Consider the following 21,640-nt stretch of genomic DNA (forward strand, 5'->3'; position numbering starts at 1 on the left):
ACACCGCCCACCGCACAAGCCGCGGCACACAGCAGACGCCGTCGCGCACTCGCAGTGGCGGACAGCATATTTGCCCCCCACGACGCTCAGAGATTGTCGAGATACCGCGACGCTGATCGAAAAACCTTTGGTCGTACCACCTGGATCTTCCTCGGTCGTTCGACTCGCCCTTCAGCTGTTCAAGGGTGCGCTAGGCATCTTATTAGTGGACAGCTGCGGTCGGCCCGTCCGTCTCCCCACTGGCCCAGGTATACTGGTTGACCAGTAGGTAGCCAACTAGTGTGCTAGTCTACCTTACTAGCTGCCGACAGATCAGGCTCATCAAACGCCCCCACCAGACAGCGTGCTCGCTACCTACCTGCAGTGCCGGGCATCGACCACCACGGCATACCTCACCAGCTGTATACTTACCCAACGACGGGCCTTTTGACACCACCGCCCGCACCAACAGCTTGTCGCCTGTTCATCACCCTTGTCGACGTCGTCGAGGTGGATCTCGCTCATCTACTAGCGCTATTCCATCTTGCCCTCGTTGTCCCGCTACAGCGGTACTAGATAAATAACCTGAGCTGGTCGTTGGGGCCCTCGCGTCGCGCCAACGCTAATAAGCCCGCCACTGGCTCCAGGCAAACGGTCTCGCAAGCCAAAACGCTCTTCTCTCTTCGCGCCATCTCCTCTTTTCGCGGCTGCCCTCGTTGCAGCGCACCAGTCTCCACGATTGCCTCTTTGAGCGCCCCTCAGAATCCTCTTCTCGCCGCACCGTCCTTGTCGCCATCTCGGAGCTTGCACCTGCGGCGCGTTCCGACCGACTGCCCAGCCCAGCCCAGCATCCGCCAACGCCCTCGCTTGCTGGCAGTGCCTGAGAAGCAGCTCCGATCAACTATTACGGCAACGCCTGACTTTGCCGCCCATCTCTATGGGCCGTCCCAATCCTCCGCCTTTTCGCCTCGACTGCATGGGCGACTTTGGCGACGACGACCAGCGCCCGGCCAAGCGCATCAGGCTTGATCAAGCCGGCGCTGGCCAGGGTGGCGCCCCTCCTGAAGGCCACGAAGATGGTTTTCCCGAGGGTTGGGGTGCATCGCAATCCCTCCACTCAGAATGGATGTTTCCTGTCGCTACTGGCCCTTTGCCAATGTCTATCTCCGGGTCGGGAGTGGGAGTAGAGCCCAACTCCAATGCCTCCATGCCCATGAACTCGTCCATGACTGCACCCATGATCTCTCCTGTGGATAACTCCATGGCCCAGGTTCCTTGGGACATGCAATTCCGTAAGTTCTTCAAATCTGCAACCTGTGCAAGATGAATACCCTTTCCATCACCTCGTATGGGGCTGTTGCAGCGTCTTTACATGGTCTCATGCAACCCATCCATCGAGGGCATCGCTGTCTCGCGTTGTTTTCACTTGCCTCTTGTCCCCGCAAACTGTTGAACCACAAAACTACAAACTGCATGATGCGGGAACAAGCACCTGCGAACTTGGCCCGAGCTTCACTGCATGCTGGCTGTCGCCGCACATGATCGCTGGCGTCGCACAATCGACCTCGGCCTCGTCCCCCCCCCTAGCTGCGAGGAAACTTGTTGAACACCATGAAGCTGATCACCCTTGTCTGCAGATTTCACGCCAAATCCAACTGGCATTTCCGCCACATTTCCTGCGCCCCGGCAGCAAGCCTTGTTTGCTTTCGAGGACGGGCAACAGCTACTGCAACCTCCGCCGCCACATCCCTCGGTACAATCACAACCTCTACAGTCGCACCCCCCGCCGCGGTTACAGCCGCCTCCGCGACAACGTCAAACGCAACCATCTCGCAGTCCATCGCTGGCATCCGAAACTGTCCACCAAGACCAGCGTCGGCGAAAGTCCCGCTCCAAGCATGCCACTACCAGCCCATTTTATGATTGTCTTGACACCTTTGGCCGCAATCTCCCTCTTCAAAAATTTCCGAGGCCATCGGATGGTAAAGTCAATGGATACATCAAATTCTCCTGGCCTCTTAAAGAAGCTCGACGGCCATCAGCAACTGTGGACGTGACGAGCATTGATTATACCGGTGATTCACCATCATCCGTCGCCGCTATACAAATCTCGAACCATTGTTCTGAGCTATCGTTGCAGCGTCGATGTTCTGCATCACCGGCCTCCACAAGCACTCTCTTGGCAGGAAGCGACTCGCCCTATTCAACATCCTCAACCCTAGCGCCGTCACAAATTGGCGGATACCTCCAATCGCCGACAGGAAGCTTCCGATCATATTGTCCTAGTGATACTGAGGCCCCACAACTACTCCCGTCACAATTTGGACTTAATGCTGTAATGGACACCATGGGCAGAAAGCTATTCGCATTTTGTAAGTTCTGCTTCCATCATTTCTCATGTCAAGTATATACTAACTTCTACTTTACAGACACACGCAATTGGTGTCCCGGGCGAAGTGTGTTGACCAAAACCAATCTATGGTTAACTGACTTCGCCAGCATGCAACACAGTCCTGGTGTTTTAGCAGCTATACAGTCCCTCGCTGGTATATATGTTTATGACTATCTGCCAGGCGACATTCTACGGCGTCGAGTCAACGAAAGATTTGCCATCGCCGAAGCCCGGCTCAGCGAGCTGCTCCAGGATACACGCAGTCTGGATGACAACGAGTCAAGTGAGCTGGTCACGTTGGCGTCATTGCTCTCCATGCAAGATGTGGTTCTCACGGAACGAAGGCTCCAAAAACCCTACCACCCTCGCTGGTTAACAGGATTTAGACAGGCAGAGCATGTGTTGCAGCACACAGATCCAGGCTCTCGCTTTTACAAGGAGCAGAATGTCCAAGTCTCCTCCTTACGCCTATCACAATCAGTCATCGTTGGTCGAGCTGTCATTTTGGCACAGCCAATGATGCCCCTCCCGCCTCTCGCCACTTTCAATCCCGTTGCCGAAACATCTAGATTCGGATTCCTCTTATATGGATCTGAAGCGGACATGTACGAAATCCACGGTGGATGCGGTTTCTCGAAACGCCTGCTGCATATCTTTAGCCAGGTAGCCTACTGCTCCACTCGCATGCTACAAGACGCCGAAACACCTATTGTGCCTGTAACTGCCCAGATGCTCTACGGCCAGCTTATGCAATTGCATCAATGGAGTGGAGAATACGATAGCTGGGAGGCTGCTAAAAGTAGACCCCAACCGATTGAATGGATTCGTCAGACGGACGAGAACTACATTGTTCAAGAAGCGAAAGAGATGACTGAGGTGACAGCAGAAGCGTGGAGACTAGCTGGAATGGTCTATTTACAGTGTCGACTATTCAGGTATTTCACGCCTCTGTCTTCTGCATCAAAACACGCTAACCTCTGCTTAGACTCCCACGGAACCACTATATGGTGATTGACAACATAGCCGACTTGGCTAAGTGCATTTCTATTATGCCAACGTCAGGCCCTGTATTCACAGCCCAGGCCCCGTTGCTACCGGTCTTCTTCCTCGGGCTGTTAGCTACTGTGGAAGAACATGTACAAGTCGCGGAGATTTGGTTTCAGCAGGTTATTAAAACTCCTGTCCGCAGTGTAAGATTGAAAACTCATCAGAGGAAAGATGCTCCATTTAATGCTAGATGCTAATTAACTTCCTGCGACAGAGCGTGCCGCCACTTTATCAAACTCTGGAACGTATTCAGAGCTGGTTGGACCACGAAGTCCCAGTGCCTGCGATAAACATGGAACTGCCCCACGCCATTGCCGAGAGGCAACCCTGGTGGGAGCACATGGTGTCTAAGGTTCAAGAAAAGGAGAATGAAGTCCTCTGCCTGACATGAGGAGCAGTGTGCACGCAACGACGTGGCACAGCTCTAATCTAAGAAAGAGGCAAAATTCCTTCCGTCTATCACCAACTGATGCATCATTGAAAGCCGACAAAGAAAAACACAAGCGCAGTAGCGCGTTGCCACACGGGGCTTTTCGCCATGGGCTCAGTTAATGCCGGAAATGCCGCTGTCGTGGTCTTCGAAGTCGTCACGGTCGCATCTCGGACGCACGAGGTACTGGCCTGCGTCAAATCGTCAGCTTTGGCACACTTTTGTTGTGCGAATCGAAGAAACACGGAGTGACTTACGGAAATTGGAGTCTGGGGCTGCCCAAGACTTGATGACGGTCAAGCCAGCCTTGCCGCACATCAGACGGACATCCTGCTCACCATACTTGTGAGAGTCAAACCAGTCAATTTCTTGTCCGTTGGGGATGACGGTGTCGTATTCCGGTAGCGGTACATCCCTCTTGGCGCGAATAAAGAATCGATGCCGGGTTGTGGGTTCCTTCTCCAATTCAGCCATGCACTCCCAGTCTTGCTCCTCAAACAGGGTGTATCCAAGACGCTTGTTTGCGTTATTCAGGCCGTTGACAAAAAACTCGCGGAACAGATCATCGCAGGAATGATAGGCCGCCCAGATCTTATCTCTGTCATCGGCAACAAGATGACCATCCATGCCGATCAGCATACGATCCTCCGGCCGCAGCGTCGAGGCCCAACTTCTAAGGTGGCCCAGAGCCGTGGGCCAAGCATCGTTGCACAGTACAGAACCGAGGGACAGAAACAGCCGAGGTGATTTTATCTTGACGATGTGCTCCAGTCCGTTCTCGAATGTGCCCCAGAGACCGCCGCATGTGACAACTGCATCCGGGCCGGAGTGGTTGTCAACCAAGCTCGCTATGCTCTGGTCAAGGGAGGTCTTGGAAATGTCGAGGGCGAGGTATGTGGCGGGGACTTTGTTGAATTCGAATTCGGCCAAGAGATGGTCAACTTTTGTTGTATCGCTAGATGACGGAAGCAAATGCTCTGGTTAGCAGCTGGCAATTATAAACGACGAAATATGAAGCTAATGCATGAGAGTAGTCATCACTCACCCGGACCCCAAGTCAATCATGGTTACGTTTTCATCGACGTGGCTAATTATCTCGGCGCTGTGGAGGTCGAAAAGGGCAATCTCGTCGTGGGTCTGGTAGAATTCCGGTATGGATATGATCTGGTTCCAGATGAGTAGACCTTTGTCGTCGTATAGCAGCTCGTCAGGCAGGGTCGGCGTGTCTCTCGACTCGGCAATGGCAGCGAGGGTGTCCTTGAGCTTGTCGCCATAGACCCCCTTCAAGAAACTACCACCGATGTCGAGGATTTGGCCGTGTGCCGGGGTCGCAGCGAAAGACGCCTTTGGTGCCGACGTCGGCAGGGCGTGTGGAAGTGCGCGAGCAGGCATGATTAGGGGTGCTTGTGACGGATGGTACTGAGCAGACGAAGGCTGATGGGTGCAAGACAGGGGCGAAGCAAGAAGAAGAAAAAGAAGAAGACGGAGAGGCGTTTGAATTTTTTCTCGAAGCAATTGAGGCGGTCGGTCTGATACCGGGGGTCGTTGTTGCGGTTACTCTGTGGGTGGATCGTGCAAAACGGGGAGAGCGGATCGCATCTGCAGCAGGGAATGCCCTGGCTCTGTGGATAGATGGGTCGAAACCAGGCGGAGAGAGAACTGGATGACTTGATGACGTTGGAATTTGTCTGAGTGAAAAAATATTTGTCTTGTTGTGCGCGGCGTTTTGATTCGGAGCGTGAGTGATTGTTGGACTGGCAGCAAGTAGCGATTGAGGGCGCAATGGGATGCGTTAATGCAAGTTCCGTTGAAGTATCTCTTGTTGCAACCGTTTCAGAATATGTGTAGACAGTAAAAGAAGAAAAGACGTTATATCACGTCTGCTCAAGCGTGTATGCCGATGAAAAAAAAGAAAAAAAGGAAAGAGTAAGATATTGCGACCAAGCCTCGGGGCTGGTGCGCGTGACGGGGGGGTGGAGGAGGTTTTAGTAGGGTTGTTGCTGGTGGTGGTGGCTGCGGTGGCGGGACAGCAGACCGAGCAGGCCGCGTCGACGTGAAAGAGAGAGACAAAGTAGAGATGGATGGACAAGTGAGAAAAAAGGCAGAGAGCAAGTCCAGTAAGCTTTATTGAGACGTGTGGAAGACCGTACGAGAAAGTAGTGGCCACTTCTGGGAAGAGGCAGGGGGGCGCGAGAGAGAGGGAGAGCTGTATGTGTGCAGCTTGAATGGATGATGAGAATGGGAATGTGGTAGACTCAACGCCGGATGATGTTGTATTTATAAAAACGGCGCCATGCCCATTTCATGTCGGACGAGATGAAATAATGAATTAAATCAATTTCTTTTTTCCTCTCTCTCCCCATCCCGTTCCCCTCCCGCGATGCTTCTTGAACACTACCCTATCAGGCAAAAAGACTGGGGGGGGATGAGGGGGTGTGTCTTGGATCGAACAACACAAGCAGGCAGGCAGCCGCAGGCCGTGGCGAAATGGGTGTGGTTGTGTTACGGAAAGGGCTTGCGGTCTTTTCGTCTCGGGCGAGAAGAGGCAGGTCTATTTGGCTATCAAAGCCAGCCATTCTCCATTGGCAAAGTACATAATCATGGATGGGGGGTGTGCAGGTGCGCGGGTGTGCGACTCGGGGGTGTGTGCAGGCGTGAGGACCACGCAAAGAACACCCTTGCCCGATGGCGACGCCGGCCTGTGAACAGGGGGGGGGGGGGGGAGGGGAAAAAGGACCCTGCAATGGACGCGTCGAGGTGGTTGTGTCCTGCTCGGCCCCGGATGACGAGGAGTAGGGAACACGGTTACGAGAGAAATGGAAGAAATTGTCATGGCGATTTTGAGTTGTACAGACAAACCCATTGTTTCAACTACACGAGGAAGCAGCAGGCTTGAGTCTGCGTCTTGACTCTCGCAATGCTTGCATCGTTACTTTACGAGTGGGCTTTTATTTCTTGTCCCACTGTTGCCGTTGCTGAAGAAAGTATGGGGGAAGAGAGAGGGAGAGATGCTGCACGAGCAGAGTATAAACTTGTGTTCCGGGCGCATAAAGGCATGAATCGAGTGAGCGCCCGCGTACGATCTAACGTTACTGCCCCCCCTCAGCCTTGGGCGGGTTCCTGAATCGTTTTGCGGCTTTGTAAGGGAAAAACAGAAGTCTACACCATTCTGTATGGAGTGAGAAATACGAGTGAGAGAGAGAGAGAGAGCGTGAGAAAAAGAGTCATGAACATGCATATTTCCCTGCCATGCGGCCGGGGGGGGAGAATGAAAGGAATACAAAAAAAATCTTTGTTGTCTCGTTGTAAATCGTTGAATCGGAAAGAGACAACAAGACGGTCGTAAACGGCTTAGCACCGAAGAAGAGCACATGCTGGGCGTTTTGTTAGATTGGAATATATGCAAACTGCAGAGAGAGAGAGCTGCAGATGCAGCATGCAGCGCGGCGGGCGGCCAGGCGGCGCCCTGCATGGTGGTGGCATTCTTCTTCTCCTTCTTTCATTCTCTGTGCAAATGCCACTGGGGTAGGGGGGGGGGAGGAAGGAGGGCTTGCAGGGAACAAAAGGCGTGCATGGCTACGGCCCTCCGGCCCTAGCTAGCGTTGAAATTGAGGGATTGTCAGCGGCAGCGCGTTGGTGTGTGTGCTGGTACCAGTACATTCTTCAAGTTGACGAGTCGTGGGCGTGGTGCGCGCGGGACGAGGCTGGTGGTGTGTGGTGGGCTGACGCTACACAGAGAGGTCCTCTTGCAAAGTCATGTTGTTGCAGGAAAGCTCCCAGCTTGACGAATCGCTCCCGCTTTTTGATTTCATCAATTTCTGTACTTCATCCCTTCTTCTCTGGAGCTGTACGACCCCCAAGTCCACTCTCGACTCTCGCTGCCCAGCTGCCAGCGCATCGTCCTCCTCGCGGCCCCTGGTCCTTTCGGCGGGACTGGCTGTTTTACTCTTCGCATCATCAACTCATTCGTCTTCCCAGTCTGCCAGGTTTGCCAGGGCCCGGCGCCCGTTGGGGCTAAGAAACGATGGGGACCAGAGAGCTAGGGCCCTTTTGGAGCGAGGGCCGAGCCGCTAGAATAATGGATAGGCTGGCTGGCTGGCGCCGTGGAAACTCTCCACCTGGGCGATGACTAGGGATAAAGAAGAGGAAGAGGAAGGAGGAGGAGGAGAAGCGAGAAGCATCTGGAAGGAAGAGGCATGATTGAAAGCTCTCCAGACAAGAGACGGGTGTGCTGTTCGATTGGACAGACGGTCCGGGGAAAGCGGCTTCACCTTGACCAGCGGCTCGCCTCGGTGGGATGAGATGGAATGCACTGCCGCCCCTGGCCTCTTGCCTCGTCAACTGACTCCTGTTGACTGGCTGACTGGCTCCCCGCAACGTCCTTTAGGCTGCCGCCCATGTGGCCTCGCCTGGCCTTCTTTCTAATAAAGTGTGAGCCCTGTCTGGTTGCGCATGCTGACCTCGGTCAAACCTATCCCTCTTATTGCAGGCGGTCATTGTGTTAATGCCAGGAGCAGGGTTTCTTCCCGTCCACCGTGCAAATGACCTACACTCGGGGTCAAATTTGCAATAGAGTTTTCTTGGTGAATTGAAACGGCAGGTTCCGCAACTACACTACTGCAAGTGCTGCTGCTGCTGCTGCTGCTGCTGCGTCTCTTGAACACATTAAACTCTGCGTCTGCTTGCCGGAACGTCCCATCTCGATGCTTTCCTGCAGCCAAGCGGCATGCCGCACGGGTGTCATGTACACCTAGCCCCGGGGAGGGGGGCGCATCGTACGTCACTGACGCAGCTCTGTTGTTTTTTCTCGCTGTCGGTGACTGGTCAAAATTCCAAGTTTTTGTCCTACGTCTTTTTGCAAAGTTGGCGAATCTTGTGCTCTCTTCGTCGCCACTCGAGTTGTAGAACCACTCAGCCGCTCCAATCCAACTTCCTTGTCCGACCCTCCCCTTCTCCGCTCTCCCCCCCTGGCCCCTGGTCTGGACTCGACTCGGGCCGGTCGGGTTACCCAAAAACGCCTGCCAAATTCTTTAATTTGTAGAAATTAAACAACCGAAGAAAACGTGACCACGAGCTCAACGTGCTTTTCCTGTCCCCTTGTCTTGACTCGCGCTGATTCGCCGCGCCAATCGGCGATGGATCTAGGGGAAGAGTGCCCATCTGAAACCCGGAACCCCAGTGAGTATGTTTGCTTTTGATTGTTGATTGCATAGATCTGATGTGACTGAATCCCAACGCTTGTCTGCTCAGCATTCATGAATAGCCATGCAGCAGTTCTGGTCTTCCCCTGCCCTGTCACAGTCCACGAGTCCCTGCCTGCAACGTCTTCCATCGCTAGCTGCATTGATGTGAGAGAGAGTGGAGAAGGAGAGAAAACGACTACTCATAATATTGGAAAAATTAAAGACAGAAGACGCCCAATAACGCCAGCTACTTCATCCACAGCGCACGAGTAATAAGACGCAAGCATGAGTTCAGCGCAGCCCGCGGTGCAACCTCAGAAAATCTCCCTCTCTCCCCGCTAGGCTATCTGGCGCCTGCAAATCATCCATGAATCAGTCTTGGGCCCTGCTCGCTGCTGGGTAGGACAAAAGGAAGCTAAACCTGAGACGAGACACTGTAGTAAGAAGTGACAAGCATAGCCTCGCCCGTTTGGTATGATAAGCGTTGACTCGGCCCGCCACGAACTTCTGGGCCAAGCTTGTCCTACTGTTGCGCCACTTATACCGGCCGTCGTACACAAAACGCCGCGAGACACGGCTGGGTTTTTCTTTCTTTTTTTCGATGGAAAGAAAATGCGTATATTATTGGCGGAATATTTACGATTCACCAGGGCCAATGAGAGCCAAAAACCAAAACGCTCTTGAAGCGCCAACGTCGAGTCCGCCCTCCCTCTTCTAGGTAACCACCCGAGGCGTTGGACGTGGCGTCGCCTCCTAGTTTCCTTTTAGTCCCCCCCTGCTGACCTTGTGATAAGCTCATTGGGGCAAAAGGGGGATTATGACACAATGATAGAACTCAATTGGAGGGCAGACGGTGGCAACGCACGCCTTGCGTTGCATTGTGGCGCAAGGCCGACGGGGGGACGATCAACAAAAAGCTTGGGGTGGCACACCGAAGCTAATAAGAAACATGTTCCGACGGCCAATGTATTTTAATTGCCCGTCATAGCCAGTCAGTCTCAGCCTCGCCTGAATGAGATTGAACCACGACCACGGCGCTACTCCGTTGTGAGACAAAGACTCACAAAGTGTCATCGTGGGCTGCTCTCGCGCAAAAAGAGGGCATGATCACCCTGCGGCTGGACGCTGCGGGATTCCGTTGAATCATGACGAAGAAATGGGACCTGTCAGAAAGCACGAGATACGGGCCGTGACGCGGGTTTACAACGTGCCGCGCACCGAAGCGGCTCGATGCGCTGTCTATTGGTTGCACGGGGACCAAAAAAAAAAAAAAAAAAGACTCAATGCGGCCGGGTGCTTTTTGTCTGCTCGTAACGGGATACTGGATGTGAACGGCGAGGAGCACCGCTGGCTAGCTCGGGCTCCACGGTATTTGCTTTGTTTCTTCAACGGCCTCGGCTACTGATGGCTTCGACAGGGTATGTATGTACCAATTTGTGTGGCAGTACTTTACCCTCGTCAATTCAGCGTCTCGGGCAAAAATATGACCACTCTGCTTCCCCAGTATAGCTGTACATGTGCGCTCTTTAAGCCATGGGCCGGGTTTGAAACCTACATGAGAACACTGCGCACGGCGCATCTGTTTCTGGCCAGCTGCTTTCTGAAGATGCATGGATTCACAAACGTGGCTGCGTGAGACTTGTGGGCGTTGAAGATTCAAGTGGGAACAGGCAGGGATCGGGCTGCCGTCGGCGACGGGGGGATCCTTCATCACAGACCGTTGCCCACTTTGCCGGAAATTAGAAGCTTGAAATAGCGATACACCATTCTTCACATTGAGGGAGAGGGCAACTGCCGTGTGAGATGACTAGATCTAGTCGCATCGGATGGCACGGACAGAGTGGCATGTACGCCATCATCCTCCGCCCTAATTCTTGGGCTTATTGTCCTCGTGCCGGGTTTGCGGGTGTCCCCTATCGGCGGAGACAAGGAGGAGGGGGTCAATCTGTCTGGGTCCCAGGAAGAGAAGAAAAAAAGCAAAACTGACAGGTCGCTCAGTAACCGAACAAGGCGCGCTCGCAGCTACATAGCAGCCACTACGGGGGGTCGCCGAGGATTGCCGCTTGCTGATGGCCCCTGGGGTCTTGTCAAGAAACTCGCAGCGGCGCCGCCAAGAAAGCACAGGGCAAATAAATGCATATTCCAGTTCAGAGTCGACAGAGTTGAAGTTTGCAAGCGGGACCCCTTCGGGAAAGCAGTGACCAGGTACATGGGTTGCGCGGGCCAGCGGTTTCTTGCAGCCCGGAATCGGGGCGCAGGGGGTGAAGATCCCACATCACGGACGTTTCCCGGGCGGGAAAGCTGGCAGGGCCCAGATATGTCATGTCGCACACACAAAGCGGTCGACCGCGAGAGAGATGGTGATCGCCGAGTGAGGAGCGTCAGAGAGCTAATCACCAACTAATACAGAAACTACGAATGGGCGCGGTGCCCGGGGGGCAGCTGCTGATGCGCTTGAGCGGCTCATCAGCTGCTCGGGAGAAAATGCCAGTCGTCTCGCTGATAAAGTAGCTATTACTCGTCGAACTATTCGTCTTGGCGGAATGATCAAACACGACAGAGCGGAATTACCTCTATATAGCTTTCTTCCTTCTTCCTTTTCATCCCGTCTTTCGCCTCTCACTGGGCGACGCCGGGGACCGCCTGGTGCCAGCCCCAGGCTACTGAAAGAAGCCAGGGCTTCTGTCGTCGAGCGGAGCATGTACAGTACTTGCTGCAGTGCCAAATACAGCCTAACCGCTTTGTCGAAGCCTGTCTCAGTCCAGCGCACGTTTCAGCTGTAGCGCGACGCCAGGGCTGGGCGGGCTTTTTGTGGAGGGGGCCGATCAGTTCGAGGTTTCGAAAGCAGTCGGTGGCTTGCATATTGCTGTGCGTCTTTGTGCTTGCTCTGGTAATGAAGCTCTCTCTCTCTCGCCGACGCACCTGCTGCCTGCGTCGTCAAGGCGCAGTTCCTATTTAGCGCCATCGTGGTGAACGAGCTCGACTGGGGTGGTAATGGGTGACGGTGGTGGCGGAGCGCAGTCCCTCGCACATCGATTGGCCAACTGCCAGTCGTGAGTGACAGTGGCGTGAGGCCTGCGAGGTCCTCGAAATTGAAATGAGGCTTGTGGCGCGGCGTGGCTTGGTTTTCTGGGATTTTTTTTCCTTTTGCGAGAAACGCCATTAGAGATTACGAATTGCGCAGCAATTGTTCCAGATACCTGCTCGCGGGACTGACTGAGCATTCGCCTAGCTACGAGTGAAGAGCGAGTCGTGGTCGGCCAGACGGGCAACGGGAGCAATTGTGGCATATTTCGACCCTGTATCTGTATCACTCATGCGCTTGACGATGGCGTCATGGACCGCCAAGTCTCCCAGAGGCATCGACTACCGGTAAAACCCTGGCCTTGCATTTCTGCTTGGATCGCCGCTGCCTGTATACCACTCACCAATGCCCGAAACCCGGGTGCAGGTGTTTGAGATTTGATTCTGGAACTCGGAAATTCGTAAAAAGTCGCGAATTCTATGATTGTGAATGAAAAACTGCCTCTCCATGAGGGCTACGTTGAATTCATCTAATTTCCCGGCTGACATCCAAATTGGGCTCAATATCGCTTCACACGACCACTAACAAAGAGCCGCGCCGCTGTGCAGAAGAACAATCCGCCGGCGGGCGTCTGTGCGGCACACGCATGAAGAACGCTTAATGAAGATCACTTTATTATTACCGCCGTGCTGGTGGTAATAAAGCTGCCTGGCAGACATAATCTAAGCTCGCGCCGTGCAGCCGAAACTTGCGACAGGCACAGAGCGAGCTGCTACGTCACTGGGAAAGCGATACTCCTTCTTCTTCTTCTTTGTTTTTCGAGGGCTCGCTTTTACTGGACAGCTCAACAACGTATATCCTTGTTGACTCGGCGAATGAAATCCCTGTCTGACAAAGGGACCCCTTTGTCTTGCATTGACGAATTAACGAAACAAAATTGCGAAGCAGCCGAAGAAAAAAAAGTTGGCCGGCGTCGCAATTCAGTCATTCTGTCCTCGACGCGAAGTACATGAAGTACATGGCGAAGAATATGACAGGTCACGTAGTGGTGATGACGGCGTGCGTACAGAAACCCCGCCTCGGGCAAGGGGGGTGGGCGGTGCGGATCCGCACTGGTTTATTAAAAGAAAAATCATTCCGCTGGTCCTTGGCCTATTACTGTGGATTGTAGAAATGCAACGGGCACGGCGAGGGGGGGGGAGGCGGCCGGGGGAGGCATAAACGTGCAGACTCGACTATTGTCGCATGAGACGAGTTATTCAAGTATAGGTACAAAGCAAGGTAAACTGTTTGCTGCCCACATGCTGCACAAAATGCTGTCGTGCACCAACAAAAGGCTAATTTGCATGTATTTATGTATGTATGTATGTATGTATGCGTCAAGCAGCCCAGAGAACAAAGCTGAAGCGCCACATATATGTTATGCATGCGCCGAGTTAGCCGGACGTCTTCCTCCGACTAAATCGGACCAAGCCTTGACCGAACCTTCTGCCTTGAGTAACTCTGGGCGTGCGCGGTTCCGTTGTTGCGATGTCACCGATTCTTGTTGTTTTGCAATCTCGTCGTGGTGTCTTCTTCTTTTTGGCTCGCTGGCCTCGAAACCCGTCCCAGAGTCGGACAGAGTAAAGCCGATGGCATGCCGTTTTTGACCTGTCATGTTGCACCTATTTCAGCCTGCAGCTTGTGTCCGATTTAGCATCGCACAGCGCGGGCCAGACTCTAGCACGGCATAAACAAGGCTGTGCTTGGCAAAAGGGTCGAGAAGCGGCGCAACGGATGCCAGCATCATGAATCGAGCTGCACAATGGCACAAATCCCAGCCGAAATCGTAAAACATTTCCTGCAGCTACCCATTGCCAAATTTACCCCTGGCACATTCAACGTCACATCGCCAACGCACCGCCCCAGACACTGTCCTCGTGTACCGTCTTAGTCGCCAGGTAGACCCCAGCCACCCAGCCAGACTACCGTAGTCAATCGACACTGAGCAAAATAAAAAGCAAATATTGAAACGCTGTCTAGCTTAGCCTCACACTGGTGGCCGCCACGTGCTATCAGGCTGGCGTAATCCGGCAGTTCGCACCACTTATCGTATTTATAATGCTCACTGGGGGCGTGCGAGGCTCCAAGACAGCCTTTGCGCGAAGGAGCCGCGTAATAACGCTGCCTCTGGCACATCTCCACTCGCGTGGCGAATTGAAGAAGGTAATGACTGGCAAAAATAGAAGGGGAGGATTCCTCGGCAAGGCTGTCGGCGATCAGTCATTGAAATGCAGTTGTCCGGCAAGCACGAAGCGGCATGCGGCGGACCGTCAAGTGGCTTCATCATGAGACGATCTCCTTTGCCCAAGTTACACGCTTCATACCCGATGAATTGAGGTATCCAACGGCTTGCATATATGGTGTAACCGCGCAACCAAAGATCAGCCCCTCTCGGGAAGCTGCACACGCGCGCGCGCCAGCGTCGTATACACAACGCTTCCGTTGAGGTAGTGCTGCCCGACGAGTTGGTTGGTCAACAGGCGGTCTATGCAGGCAGTCAGCCACATGAGTAGCGGTTCCAGGATCTCGGGTCGCAAATTCTTGCTTTTCTTTAGATATCCCTACCCAAAAGATCACTTTCTTAACCCCTCAACCCAGCAGAGGAGCTTGACGCGTGCAACCCAATGCCAGCGGCCGTAATGCAGGGACCGGTCGTGTAGATGAGGCATTGCGACGTCAGAGCCTCTCGCCGATCTGCCTGCATTGTATCGTGCGTGCTGCTTACATGGACCTCTGTGCTGGCCCCCCCGCAGTACTCGAGGGGCTGGATCGCAGGTGCAATATGCAGCCAAGTCCTGGAGCCGCCGCCTTGCATCCACGCCCCCTCCTTCGGTGACGACTTGGGCTTTATGTTGTGCAACTTGACTTTGTGTAACAATGGCTACGACCATCTGCATGAGGACGCGGCACAGGTGCTCATATGTTGACGTGTCCATGATGCACAGCGATGTGATAGATAGCCTGCATATAGGCCGCGATCGGCCTGTCTAGAACTTGGATTCTTCTGCAGAGAAGCGAATCCTTTGCTTGTGGCTGTCGATAGTGGGCAACATTTTCGTCATTAATCTATGGTGTATCATATCCGAAATACATTGATGAATAGCAAATTTAAAAGGTGCAGATTGTGCTTTTGTGCCGCATGCATCATGTCCATCTGCCGCATCTTAGGCCCAGAAGCCGGGGAACAGGTATTCGACATTCTTCGTGCCTTGCTCGCTGCGACCCTCGGCCTTGGTCATGAACTTGATGGCACCCTCAACAGATCCTTTCCAGTGAGTAGCGGTAGCGAGCTCAGTGTGCTCAGACTTCGACAGCTGGTCCAGGACGGCACTGACGAGGTGCTTGGCGTTCTTGCTGTTGGCTTGCATATACTTGATAACCATTTCAACATTGACGTCCTCGGTCGAGCGCCAGCAGTCGTAGTCGGTGGCCATGCAAATGACCTGGTACGAGAGCTCAGCTTCGCGGGCAAGCTTGGCCTCGGGCAGCGTCGACATGTTGATGACGGAGCCTCCCCAAGAACGGTACATGTGCGACTCAGCGCGGGTAGAGAACTGGGGGCCCTCTACATGGCACAGTAGTTAGTAGGTGTTTCCGCGATACGAATTTGTTTTCTCATGAGAAAGCAAATAATGGAGTGAAATCCACTTACCCATGCAGATCAGAGTGCCCTTGTCGTGCAGAACCACACCGTCGCCGACCATGGCAGCAGCGCAAGTCTTGACGACATCAGCCAGCTTCTTGTCAAATGGATCGGCAAAGCCAACGTGGCCGACGACACCGCCCTCGTAGAATGTAAAGGGACGGATACCCTTGGTGCGGTCAATGACCTGGTCGGGGAGGACAAAGTCCATGGGCTTAATGTCCTCCTGCAGGGAGCCGACGGCGGAGAAGGCGACAACGCTGCGGACGCCAATGCTGCGGAGGGCGGCAATGTTGGCCCGGTTGGGCACCTCGTGCGGAGCAAACTGGTGATGAAGACCGTGGCGGGCGAGGAAGGCAACGTTGATGTCGCCGTGGGAGAGGATGTGGATGGGTGAGGCTGGCTTGCCCCACGGCGTGTCGGGGTTCAGAGCGGCGATGGGCGTGTAGCCCTCGAGCTGGCTGAGGCCAGTGCCGCCAATGACGGCGACGTGGACGGGCTCTGCAGATGAGGACGGGGTCGTTAGTGAGCTGGACGGCGGGAGTGCTGGTGATGGTGGGGTTGGAGATTATCGCGGGACTGACTGTCAAAGGTCGTGGGAAGGCTGGCCATTGTGAGGTGGTGATCTGAGTGTCTTGGGGAGACAATATCAGCTGTAGAATCGTGTGGCATCCTACTGGAGTACGTACCTGGTGATATGAAGAACGGAGGCTATTTTGAAGCGCGACTTTGGTCGAGCATGAAGCTTTCGAAAATCTTGACCCCACCAAGACTATGGAGGGGCAGGCCGCGGCGGAGCGGCATAGGCCCTGAGTAAGGTGTTGCCCAGCACGTCATACTAACTACTGGTAGCTACCAGGCAGCTATAGCGGCGCACTCGCACTCGTGTTGAAATGATTGGAGATTGGCGTCTGGCTATTGTTGCGCCGCAACTTTTTTCTTATTTCCTTATTGATATAGGGGACCTGGACAGGGCTGTGGCTACCCGGCTTTCATTGGTAACTAGCGTGTGTCGCTATTATCGACCATTTTCGCCCAATGCAGTTCAAATTTTGAACCCATCTCTAGGGTATTAGGGTCAATACATTCACTCGAAACAGCTGCTTTTGAATGCCGATAATTTGGCGGCAATTCCTCAGCATGTTCATCACCATTGTGCTACATGGCGAGGTTGGCTTACAAACCACCCAGTCGCCGCCCGCCACCGGCTTTTTTTGCGGGGTCTCAAATTTTTTGGGCGACGCTGCAAACACACCGACCTGACCTGACCTGGGAGCGCTTGTGTGCTTGCTGCTGTACGCTGCCGAATGCCCCCCCCTGGCGAAAAGATGGCGAGCGAAAAGGAAAACACCGAGCTGGTGTCTGAAAATGGCATTGAGGGCAGCGACGAGATCATCGAGGAGCGCGTCTTCTCCGCGGCTTTGATTTGTCTCGAAGGCCATTTTACACAGTCGCCACCCATGGGCCCCAAGACAGCCGCCAGGGTCACTTCTATGGTCTCAAAGACCTTGGAAAAGACGCATACACTCAGAAGAGTCAGGTGAGTAAATATTCGCCCAGGTGCAAACCGGGAGCTTCGTTAACGCGCCGCTCAGAGAGACGCTATCCCGCAACGTTGAGATCTGGATCTGGCTCACAAGGATCCTCGCCGCCTCCATCCCGACTCTCACGGCGCGTTCAGTCGGCCCTCTGTCTAGCCTAAATGATCCTGAAAAGGGTGTCAGTCCGCATGAGAGCACAGCCTTGATCGTCATGAATTACGACAGCATCAAGAATGATCTTTCGATCCTTACCAAACTCATGCACATTGCGAGAAATCTGCTGGTCAATGCAGAGCCCCAAGTCCCTCAAGATATATGCGCTGCCGTGCATTTTGACCAAATGGTTTATCAGACCATCATTCTTTGTGTCAATGTTACGAGTAAAGGCTATGACGGAGAGATTCTGGATGAAGCGGACCGACTGAGGCTGGCCGAGATTACCGAACTATGTCAGTGCACCACACACATACTTTGCACTCAACGTAGACGACTAACCCGTCTTAGATAAGAAATTACTTGTCACTTCGCTACAGCAAGCTCACAACTGGACCGCAAAACACGATCGCAACAAAATGTCGTTTTGGTTCGACGTTCTCTTTGATGACGATGGTGCCCTAAATGGTCACGATGAAACGGTTGCCGACTGCTCCGGCTTTCGACCTGAAGTGGCAAAGCAACAGGTGCAGCATTGGCTGGACCGCAACTCCAAAATGTGCGATACGGCGCGCCAGCTACTGCGCCATTACGCCGAGCATCACGCCAGCAAGCCTCCCGGCAATTTGGCCCCCATCCGGCCTCTTGCTTGGAACTGGCTTCCCGAGGGCTCGGTGGATGTCCCTCTCGATGAGGCCAATGACGACAAGACGAATCCTGTGTGGAAATTTGATGAAACCGACAAGTTTGAGCAGGACCGCGCTTATGGAAGAGTGTCGAGAGAGATTGATACTTGGTGGCTGAAATCACGAGACCCAAACTATGAAGAATGGATCGTCGGCATGCCTTCTGTCGAATCAGCGCAGTCGAGAACGGAGCACTGCAAGACAAACTTGATTCACAGATACTCTCATTCCTACCGGGATGACAACTCTCTGGTGCCAGATGGCGTGGAAGATGACATCTCAGAGCATGATCACTGCCCGAATTGTCATCAATGTCACCATGACGACTATGAGTCGGATGAGCACGAGCATGACCACGATCACGATCACGACCACGAACATAGCCATGAGCACGACCATGAGCATGAGCATGAGCATGATCATGATCATGATTGCTATCACGGACATGAACATGAACATCACCACGAACACGATCACGACCATGAATATGAGCATGAGTGTGAGCACCACAGGCATTGCCACCACCATGATTCCGATTATCCACACGACTATGTGGACGACATGTTGGATGACGAGGCAGACGACGACGAATCTTATGGAGATGGCCCGTTGACCGGCTTGCTCACCGAGGTTCCCAACATTTTGGACCCAAAGCAGATCGAAGCGCTCCACATGATTGTCAAGTCGTGCATCTTTGACAGCTCCGGATCAGGCACGACACGCTCTGGTGAGAACTTGCAGAGGACTCGCTGCAGAATGTTTCTGGCACTGGATTGTGGCAAAAGTCTGCTACGCGAGCTCTTGGTCTTTATCGCTGTCTGGGATAAGGAAGAGGAGAGCTTGATTTACCAAGTGACCATGCAGATTGTCGACGCCATCCATCGCAACGCCCTTATTCCTTATGCATGGAACTCGCTCCGCATCTCAAAGGACATAATATCTCCCGCGCAAACGGTGCTGCTGCGTCTCGTGACGGATATGCTGGGCGGCCGCACCGTCGCCGGCGGTTCAGCGGCTAGAGACGGACCTGCCGGAGAAGGCAGAGATGGCTTGCGCGATCTGAAGCTGGTGCACTTCTTCTTCAGCTCGTTTCGCAGCCGCATCGTGCCCGAGTGCGCGGCGCTCATGCATCTCCAGGCGCAGATCCGCGAGGAAAAGTCTGACGCTTCCGAATTCCCAGTGGACACGTGGGACATGGAGCGTGCCAAGGACGGCCTCGCCCAGTACCTGGACTTTTTAAAGACGGTCGCCGAGATGCCCGACATGCGCCTCAGGCTCATCGAGTGGGAGGCTGTGTACGACCTCGTCACCGTCCTCAGCGGCGTCGAAGCCGCCGTGCCCAAGAAGCCGCTCGTCCACGTGCCCAGACGAAACGGTGGCGCCGGCGACCCTATGGTAGAACGACCGTACGCTATGGCCGCCGAGGCAGTATCTGCCGCCGCCGGCGACGTCCCTTCGCCGACTCTCGAGCCGGCGCACAAGTTCCCCTGGGCCGGCATCAAGAGCCAAATATTCATCATCCTCGCCACGCTGCTGCAGCCGCCGCCGGACCGGCACAGCCCCGGCAACCCCGCGGTGCAGATGCAGATGGTGCGGTACGACGGCATTGGCCCGCTGCTGAGCAGCACCGCCTACGACGACCACAACCCCTACGCCAAGGAGCGCGTCACCATCTGCCTCAAGTGGCTGCTCGACGGCTGCGAGGAGGCCAACGACTTCATCCGGCAGCTGAACCGGTCCGGCCCAGAGCCGAACCTGAAGCCGCCGGCCGGTGGCACTGCGACGCAGACATTGAGAGTCGACGGCGTGGAGGGCGACGTCCGGGTCAAGGTGCGGTCGAACCGACCGCGCGTGGTGGAGGAGACGGAGGACGTCCTGGGGGGTGGGCAGGCGGCGACTGTGGAGGACAGCAGTACTGAGGCGCCGCGGAACGGGGCCAGCATTGAAGATGATTTCATGGCGTAGAAGACGAACACAGCCGGTCGGCTCTTTGGTTACAGCAGCAGCAGCATGGTTGGATGAAAGCGAGATGATACCCTTTTTACAAGACGGAAAAGCTTTCTAAAGCACAACATCACATAGCATTAGGAATATGGCGCATATAAAGATTAGAAATCATTGGTTGAATAAAAGAAATCTCAAAGGCTCTAAAAACATGCAAAAAAAAAGACAGAGATTATGCTAAAACATCCAATGTAGAGTGTAAAAGCATATCTCATCGAGGTGCGTGTGCCCGTGCCTGTAACAAGAACCGGCCCCATTTTCCATACATGGCAATGCTGGTAAATACAATATGTGAAGAGTGTTGTCTGTTTCTTTTGGCTGGCTTTGGCTTGGCCGTGTTTTCCTTGTTTTTTTTTGTGTTCCTTGCAGGTTCCCTTGCAGGGTTCAAGTCGCTTTACTTAGTTTGCCGGTGCCACGTATCCAGCAGGTTTACCTCGACTGTCCCGTCACCGATTCAACTCGGCGCCTAGGCTCAAGCAGAGCCGTTGGTGGCCAACTTGCCCTCGGTCTTCTCGACGTAGGTGACGAGGTCGGCAATGGTGCAGACCTTGATATTCCACCTGCGCGCGAAGCGGATGCAGCCCTCGCCCGTCATCATCTTGGCGCCGGGGAGGATGGCCTGGCCGGGAACTTCCTCGGTATCCTCAACAATCTCGCAAATAGCTGCGACCGGCTCCTTGCCCGCCAGGCGGCAGAATTCGGTAGCAGCCTCGGTGTGGCCATTGCGAGCGCGGACGCCGCCGGTGACGGAGCGCAGCGGGAGGACGTGGCCAGGGCGACGCAGGTTGGCGGGGGTGGACTTGGGGTCGGCGAGGGTGCGGCAGGCGAGGGCGCGGTCGTGGGCGCTGATGCCGGTGGTGGTGAGCGGGTGCTCGGCGTCGACGGAGACGGTATAGGCGGTGCCGCGCGGGTCTTGGGTGTTGGCGACCATGGGTGGGAGGTTGAGGGCGGTGGCGCGGTCGGCGGGCATGGGCACGCAGACGTAGCCGGACGAGTGGCGAATCATCCAGCCCATCTGCTCAGTGGTGACGTCCTGGGCGGCAATGATCAGGTCGCCTTCGTTTTCGCGGCCGGGGTCGTCGAGGACGAGGAGGAACTCGCCATTGCCTGCGGGTGAGGTCAGTAGGGTGGTGGTATGAGGGGTATCACATGCCGGTGGGGTGTGAACGGACGGAAAGCCTCAATGCACGAGGGGATGCTATCGAATTGATCCGAAGGAATAGTCGAGGAAGGCATGATGGCGGCTTTGGCTGAAAGTCGGCTTCAATGGCTTAAGGGAGAGAGCCGAGAGTATTGCCTGATCCTTGGAGGAGGTGTGCTCGGTTGGGGCAAGAAGCTTAACAGAGGCAGACCCCGTTTTTGGAGGCTCGGGCTTTTCGGTGGTGGGCTTTGCGGTTTTGCCGTGTATTTTGTCGCAATTGGGGAATTTTCGCTCTTTCGTTTGTCGTCCCCCACTTTCCAAAAGTGAAAATAAAAAAAGAGACCTGGAGGGGTTCTGCGAGGCGTAGAGGGCGC

General features: G+C 54.4%; 6 protein-coding genes across 6 annotated transcripts; 2 read left to right on the top strand and 4 right to left on the bottom strand.

The window, feature by feature from the left end:
* Positions 1 to 916: 916 nt before the first annotated feature.
* Positions 917 to 3,809, top strand: LMH87_011354 (uncharacterized protein; the record flags this gene model as incomplete). The annotated part of the gene is made up of 7 exons (XM_056200482.1): positions 917 to 1,271; positions 1,617 to 1,732; positions 2,335 to 2,351; positions 2,409 to 2,435; positions 2,491 to 3,306; positions 3,357 to 3,561; positions 3,633 to 3,809. The coding sequence occupies 7 exons, from the start codon at positions 917 to 919 to the stop codon at positions 3,807 to 3,809; spliced, it is 1,713 nt and encodes a 570-aa protein (XP_056052326.1).
* A 153-nt stretch (positions 3,810 to 3,962) lies between these two features.
* On the bottom strand, positions 3,963 to 5,240 carry LMH87_011355 (uncharacterized protein; the record flags this gene model as incomplete). Its single annotated transcript, XM_056200483.1, has 3 exons — positions 3,963 to 4,039; positions 4,106 to 4,803; positions 4,894 to 5,240. 3 exons carry the CDS (start codon positions 5,238 to 5,240, stop codon positions 3,963 to 3,965), a joined length of 1,122 nt encoding a protein of 373 aa, XP_056052327.1.
* Positions 5,241 to 14,671: 9,431 nt separating this feature from the next.
* Positions 14,672 to 15,034, bottom strand: LMH87_011356 (uncharacterized protein; the record flags this gene model as incomplete). Its single annotated transcript, XM_056200484.1, has 1 exon — positions 14,672 to 15,034. One exon carries the CDS (start codon positions 15,032 to 15,034, stop codon positions 14,672 to 14,674), a length of 363 nt encoding a protein of 120 aa, XP_056052328.1.
* A 228-nt stretch (positions 15,035 to 15,262) lies between these two features.
* Positions 15,263 to 16,545, bottom strand: LMH87_011357 (uncharacterized protein; the record flags this gene model as incomplete). Its single annotated transcript, XM_056200485.1, has 5 exons — positions 15,263 to 15,663; positions 15,751 to 16,242; positions 16,326 to 16,375; positions 16,431 to 16,452; positions 16,509 to 16,545. The coding sequence occupies 5 exons, from the start codon at positions 16,543 to 16,545 to the stop codon at positions 15,263 to 15,265; spliced, it is 1,002 nt and encodes a 333-aa protein (XP_056052329.1).
* Positions 16,546 to 17,048: 503 nt separating this feature from the next.
* On the top strand, positions 17,049 to 20,086 carry LMH87_011358 (uncharacterized protein; the record flags this gene model as incomplete). Its single annotated transcript, XM_056200486.1, has 4 exons — positions 17,049 to 17,281; positions 17,337 to 17,731; positions 17,787 to 18,425; positions 18,702 to 20,086. The coding sequence occupies 4 exons, from the start codon at positions 17,049 to 17,051 to the stop codon at positions 20,084 to 20,086; spliced, it is 2,652 nt and encodes an 883-aa protein (XP_056052330.1).
* A 511-nt stretch (positions 20,087 to 20,597) lies between these two features.
* On the bottom strand, positions 20,598 to 21,361 carry LMH87_011359 (uncharacterized protein; the record flags this gene model as incomplete). The annotated part of the gene is made up of 2 exons (XM_056200488.1): positions 20,598 to 21,232; positions 21,298 to 21,361. The coding sequence occupies 2 exons, from the start codon at positions 21,359 to 21,361 to the stop codon at positions 20,598 to 20,600; spliced, it is 699 nt and encodes a 232-aa protein (XP_056052331.1).
* Positions 21,362 to 21,640: the final 279 nt, after the last annotated feature.

Source organism: Akanthomyces muscarius, chromosome 4, assembly GCF_028009165.1.
Source record: "Akanthomyces muscarius strain Ve6 chromosome 4, whole genome shotgun sequence".
NCBI lineage: Eukaryota > Fungi > Ascomycota > Sordariomycetes > Hypocreales > Cordycipitaceae > Akanthomyces > Akanthomyces muscarius.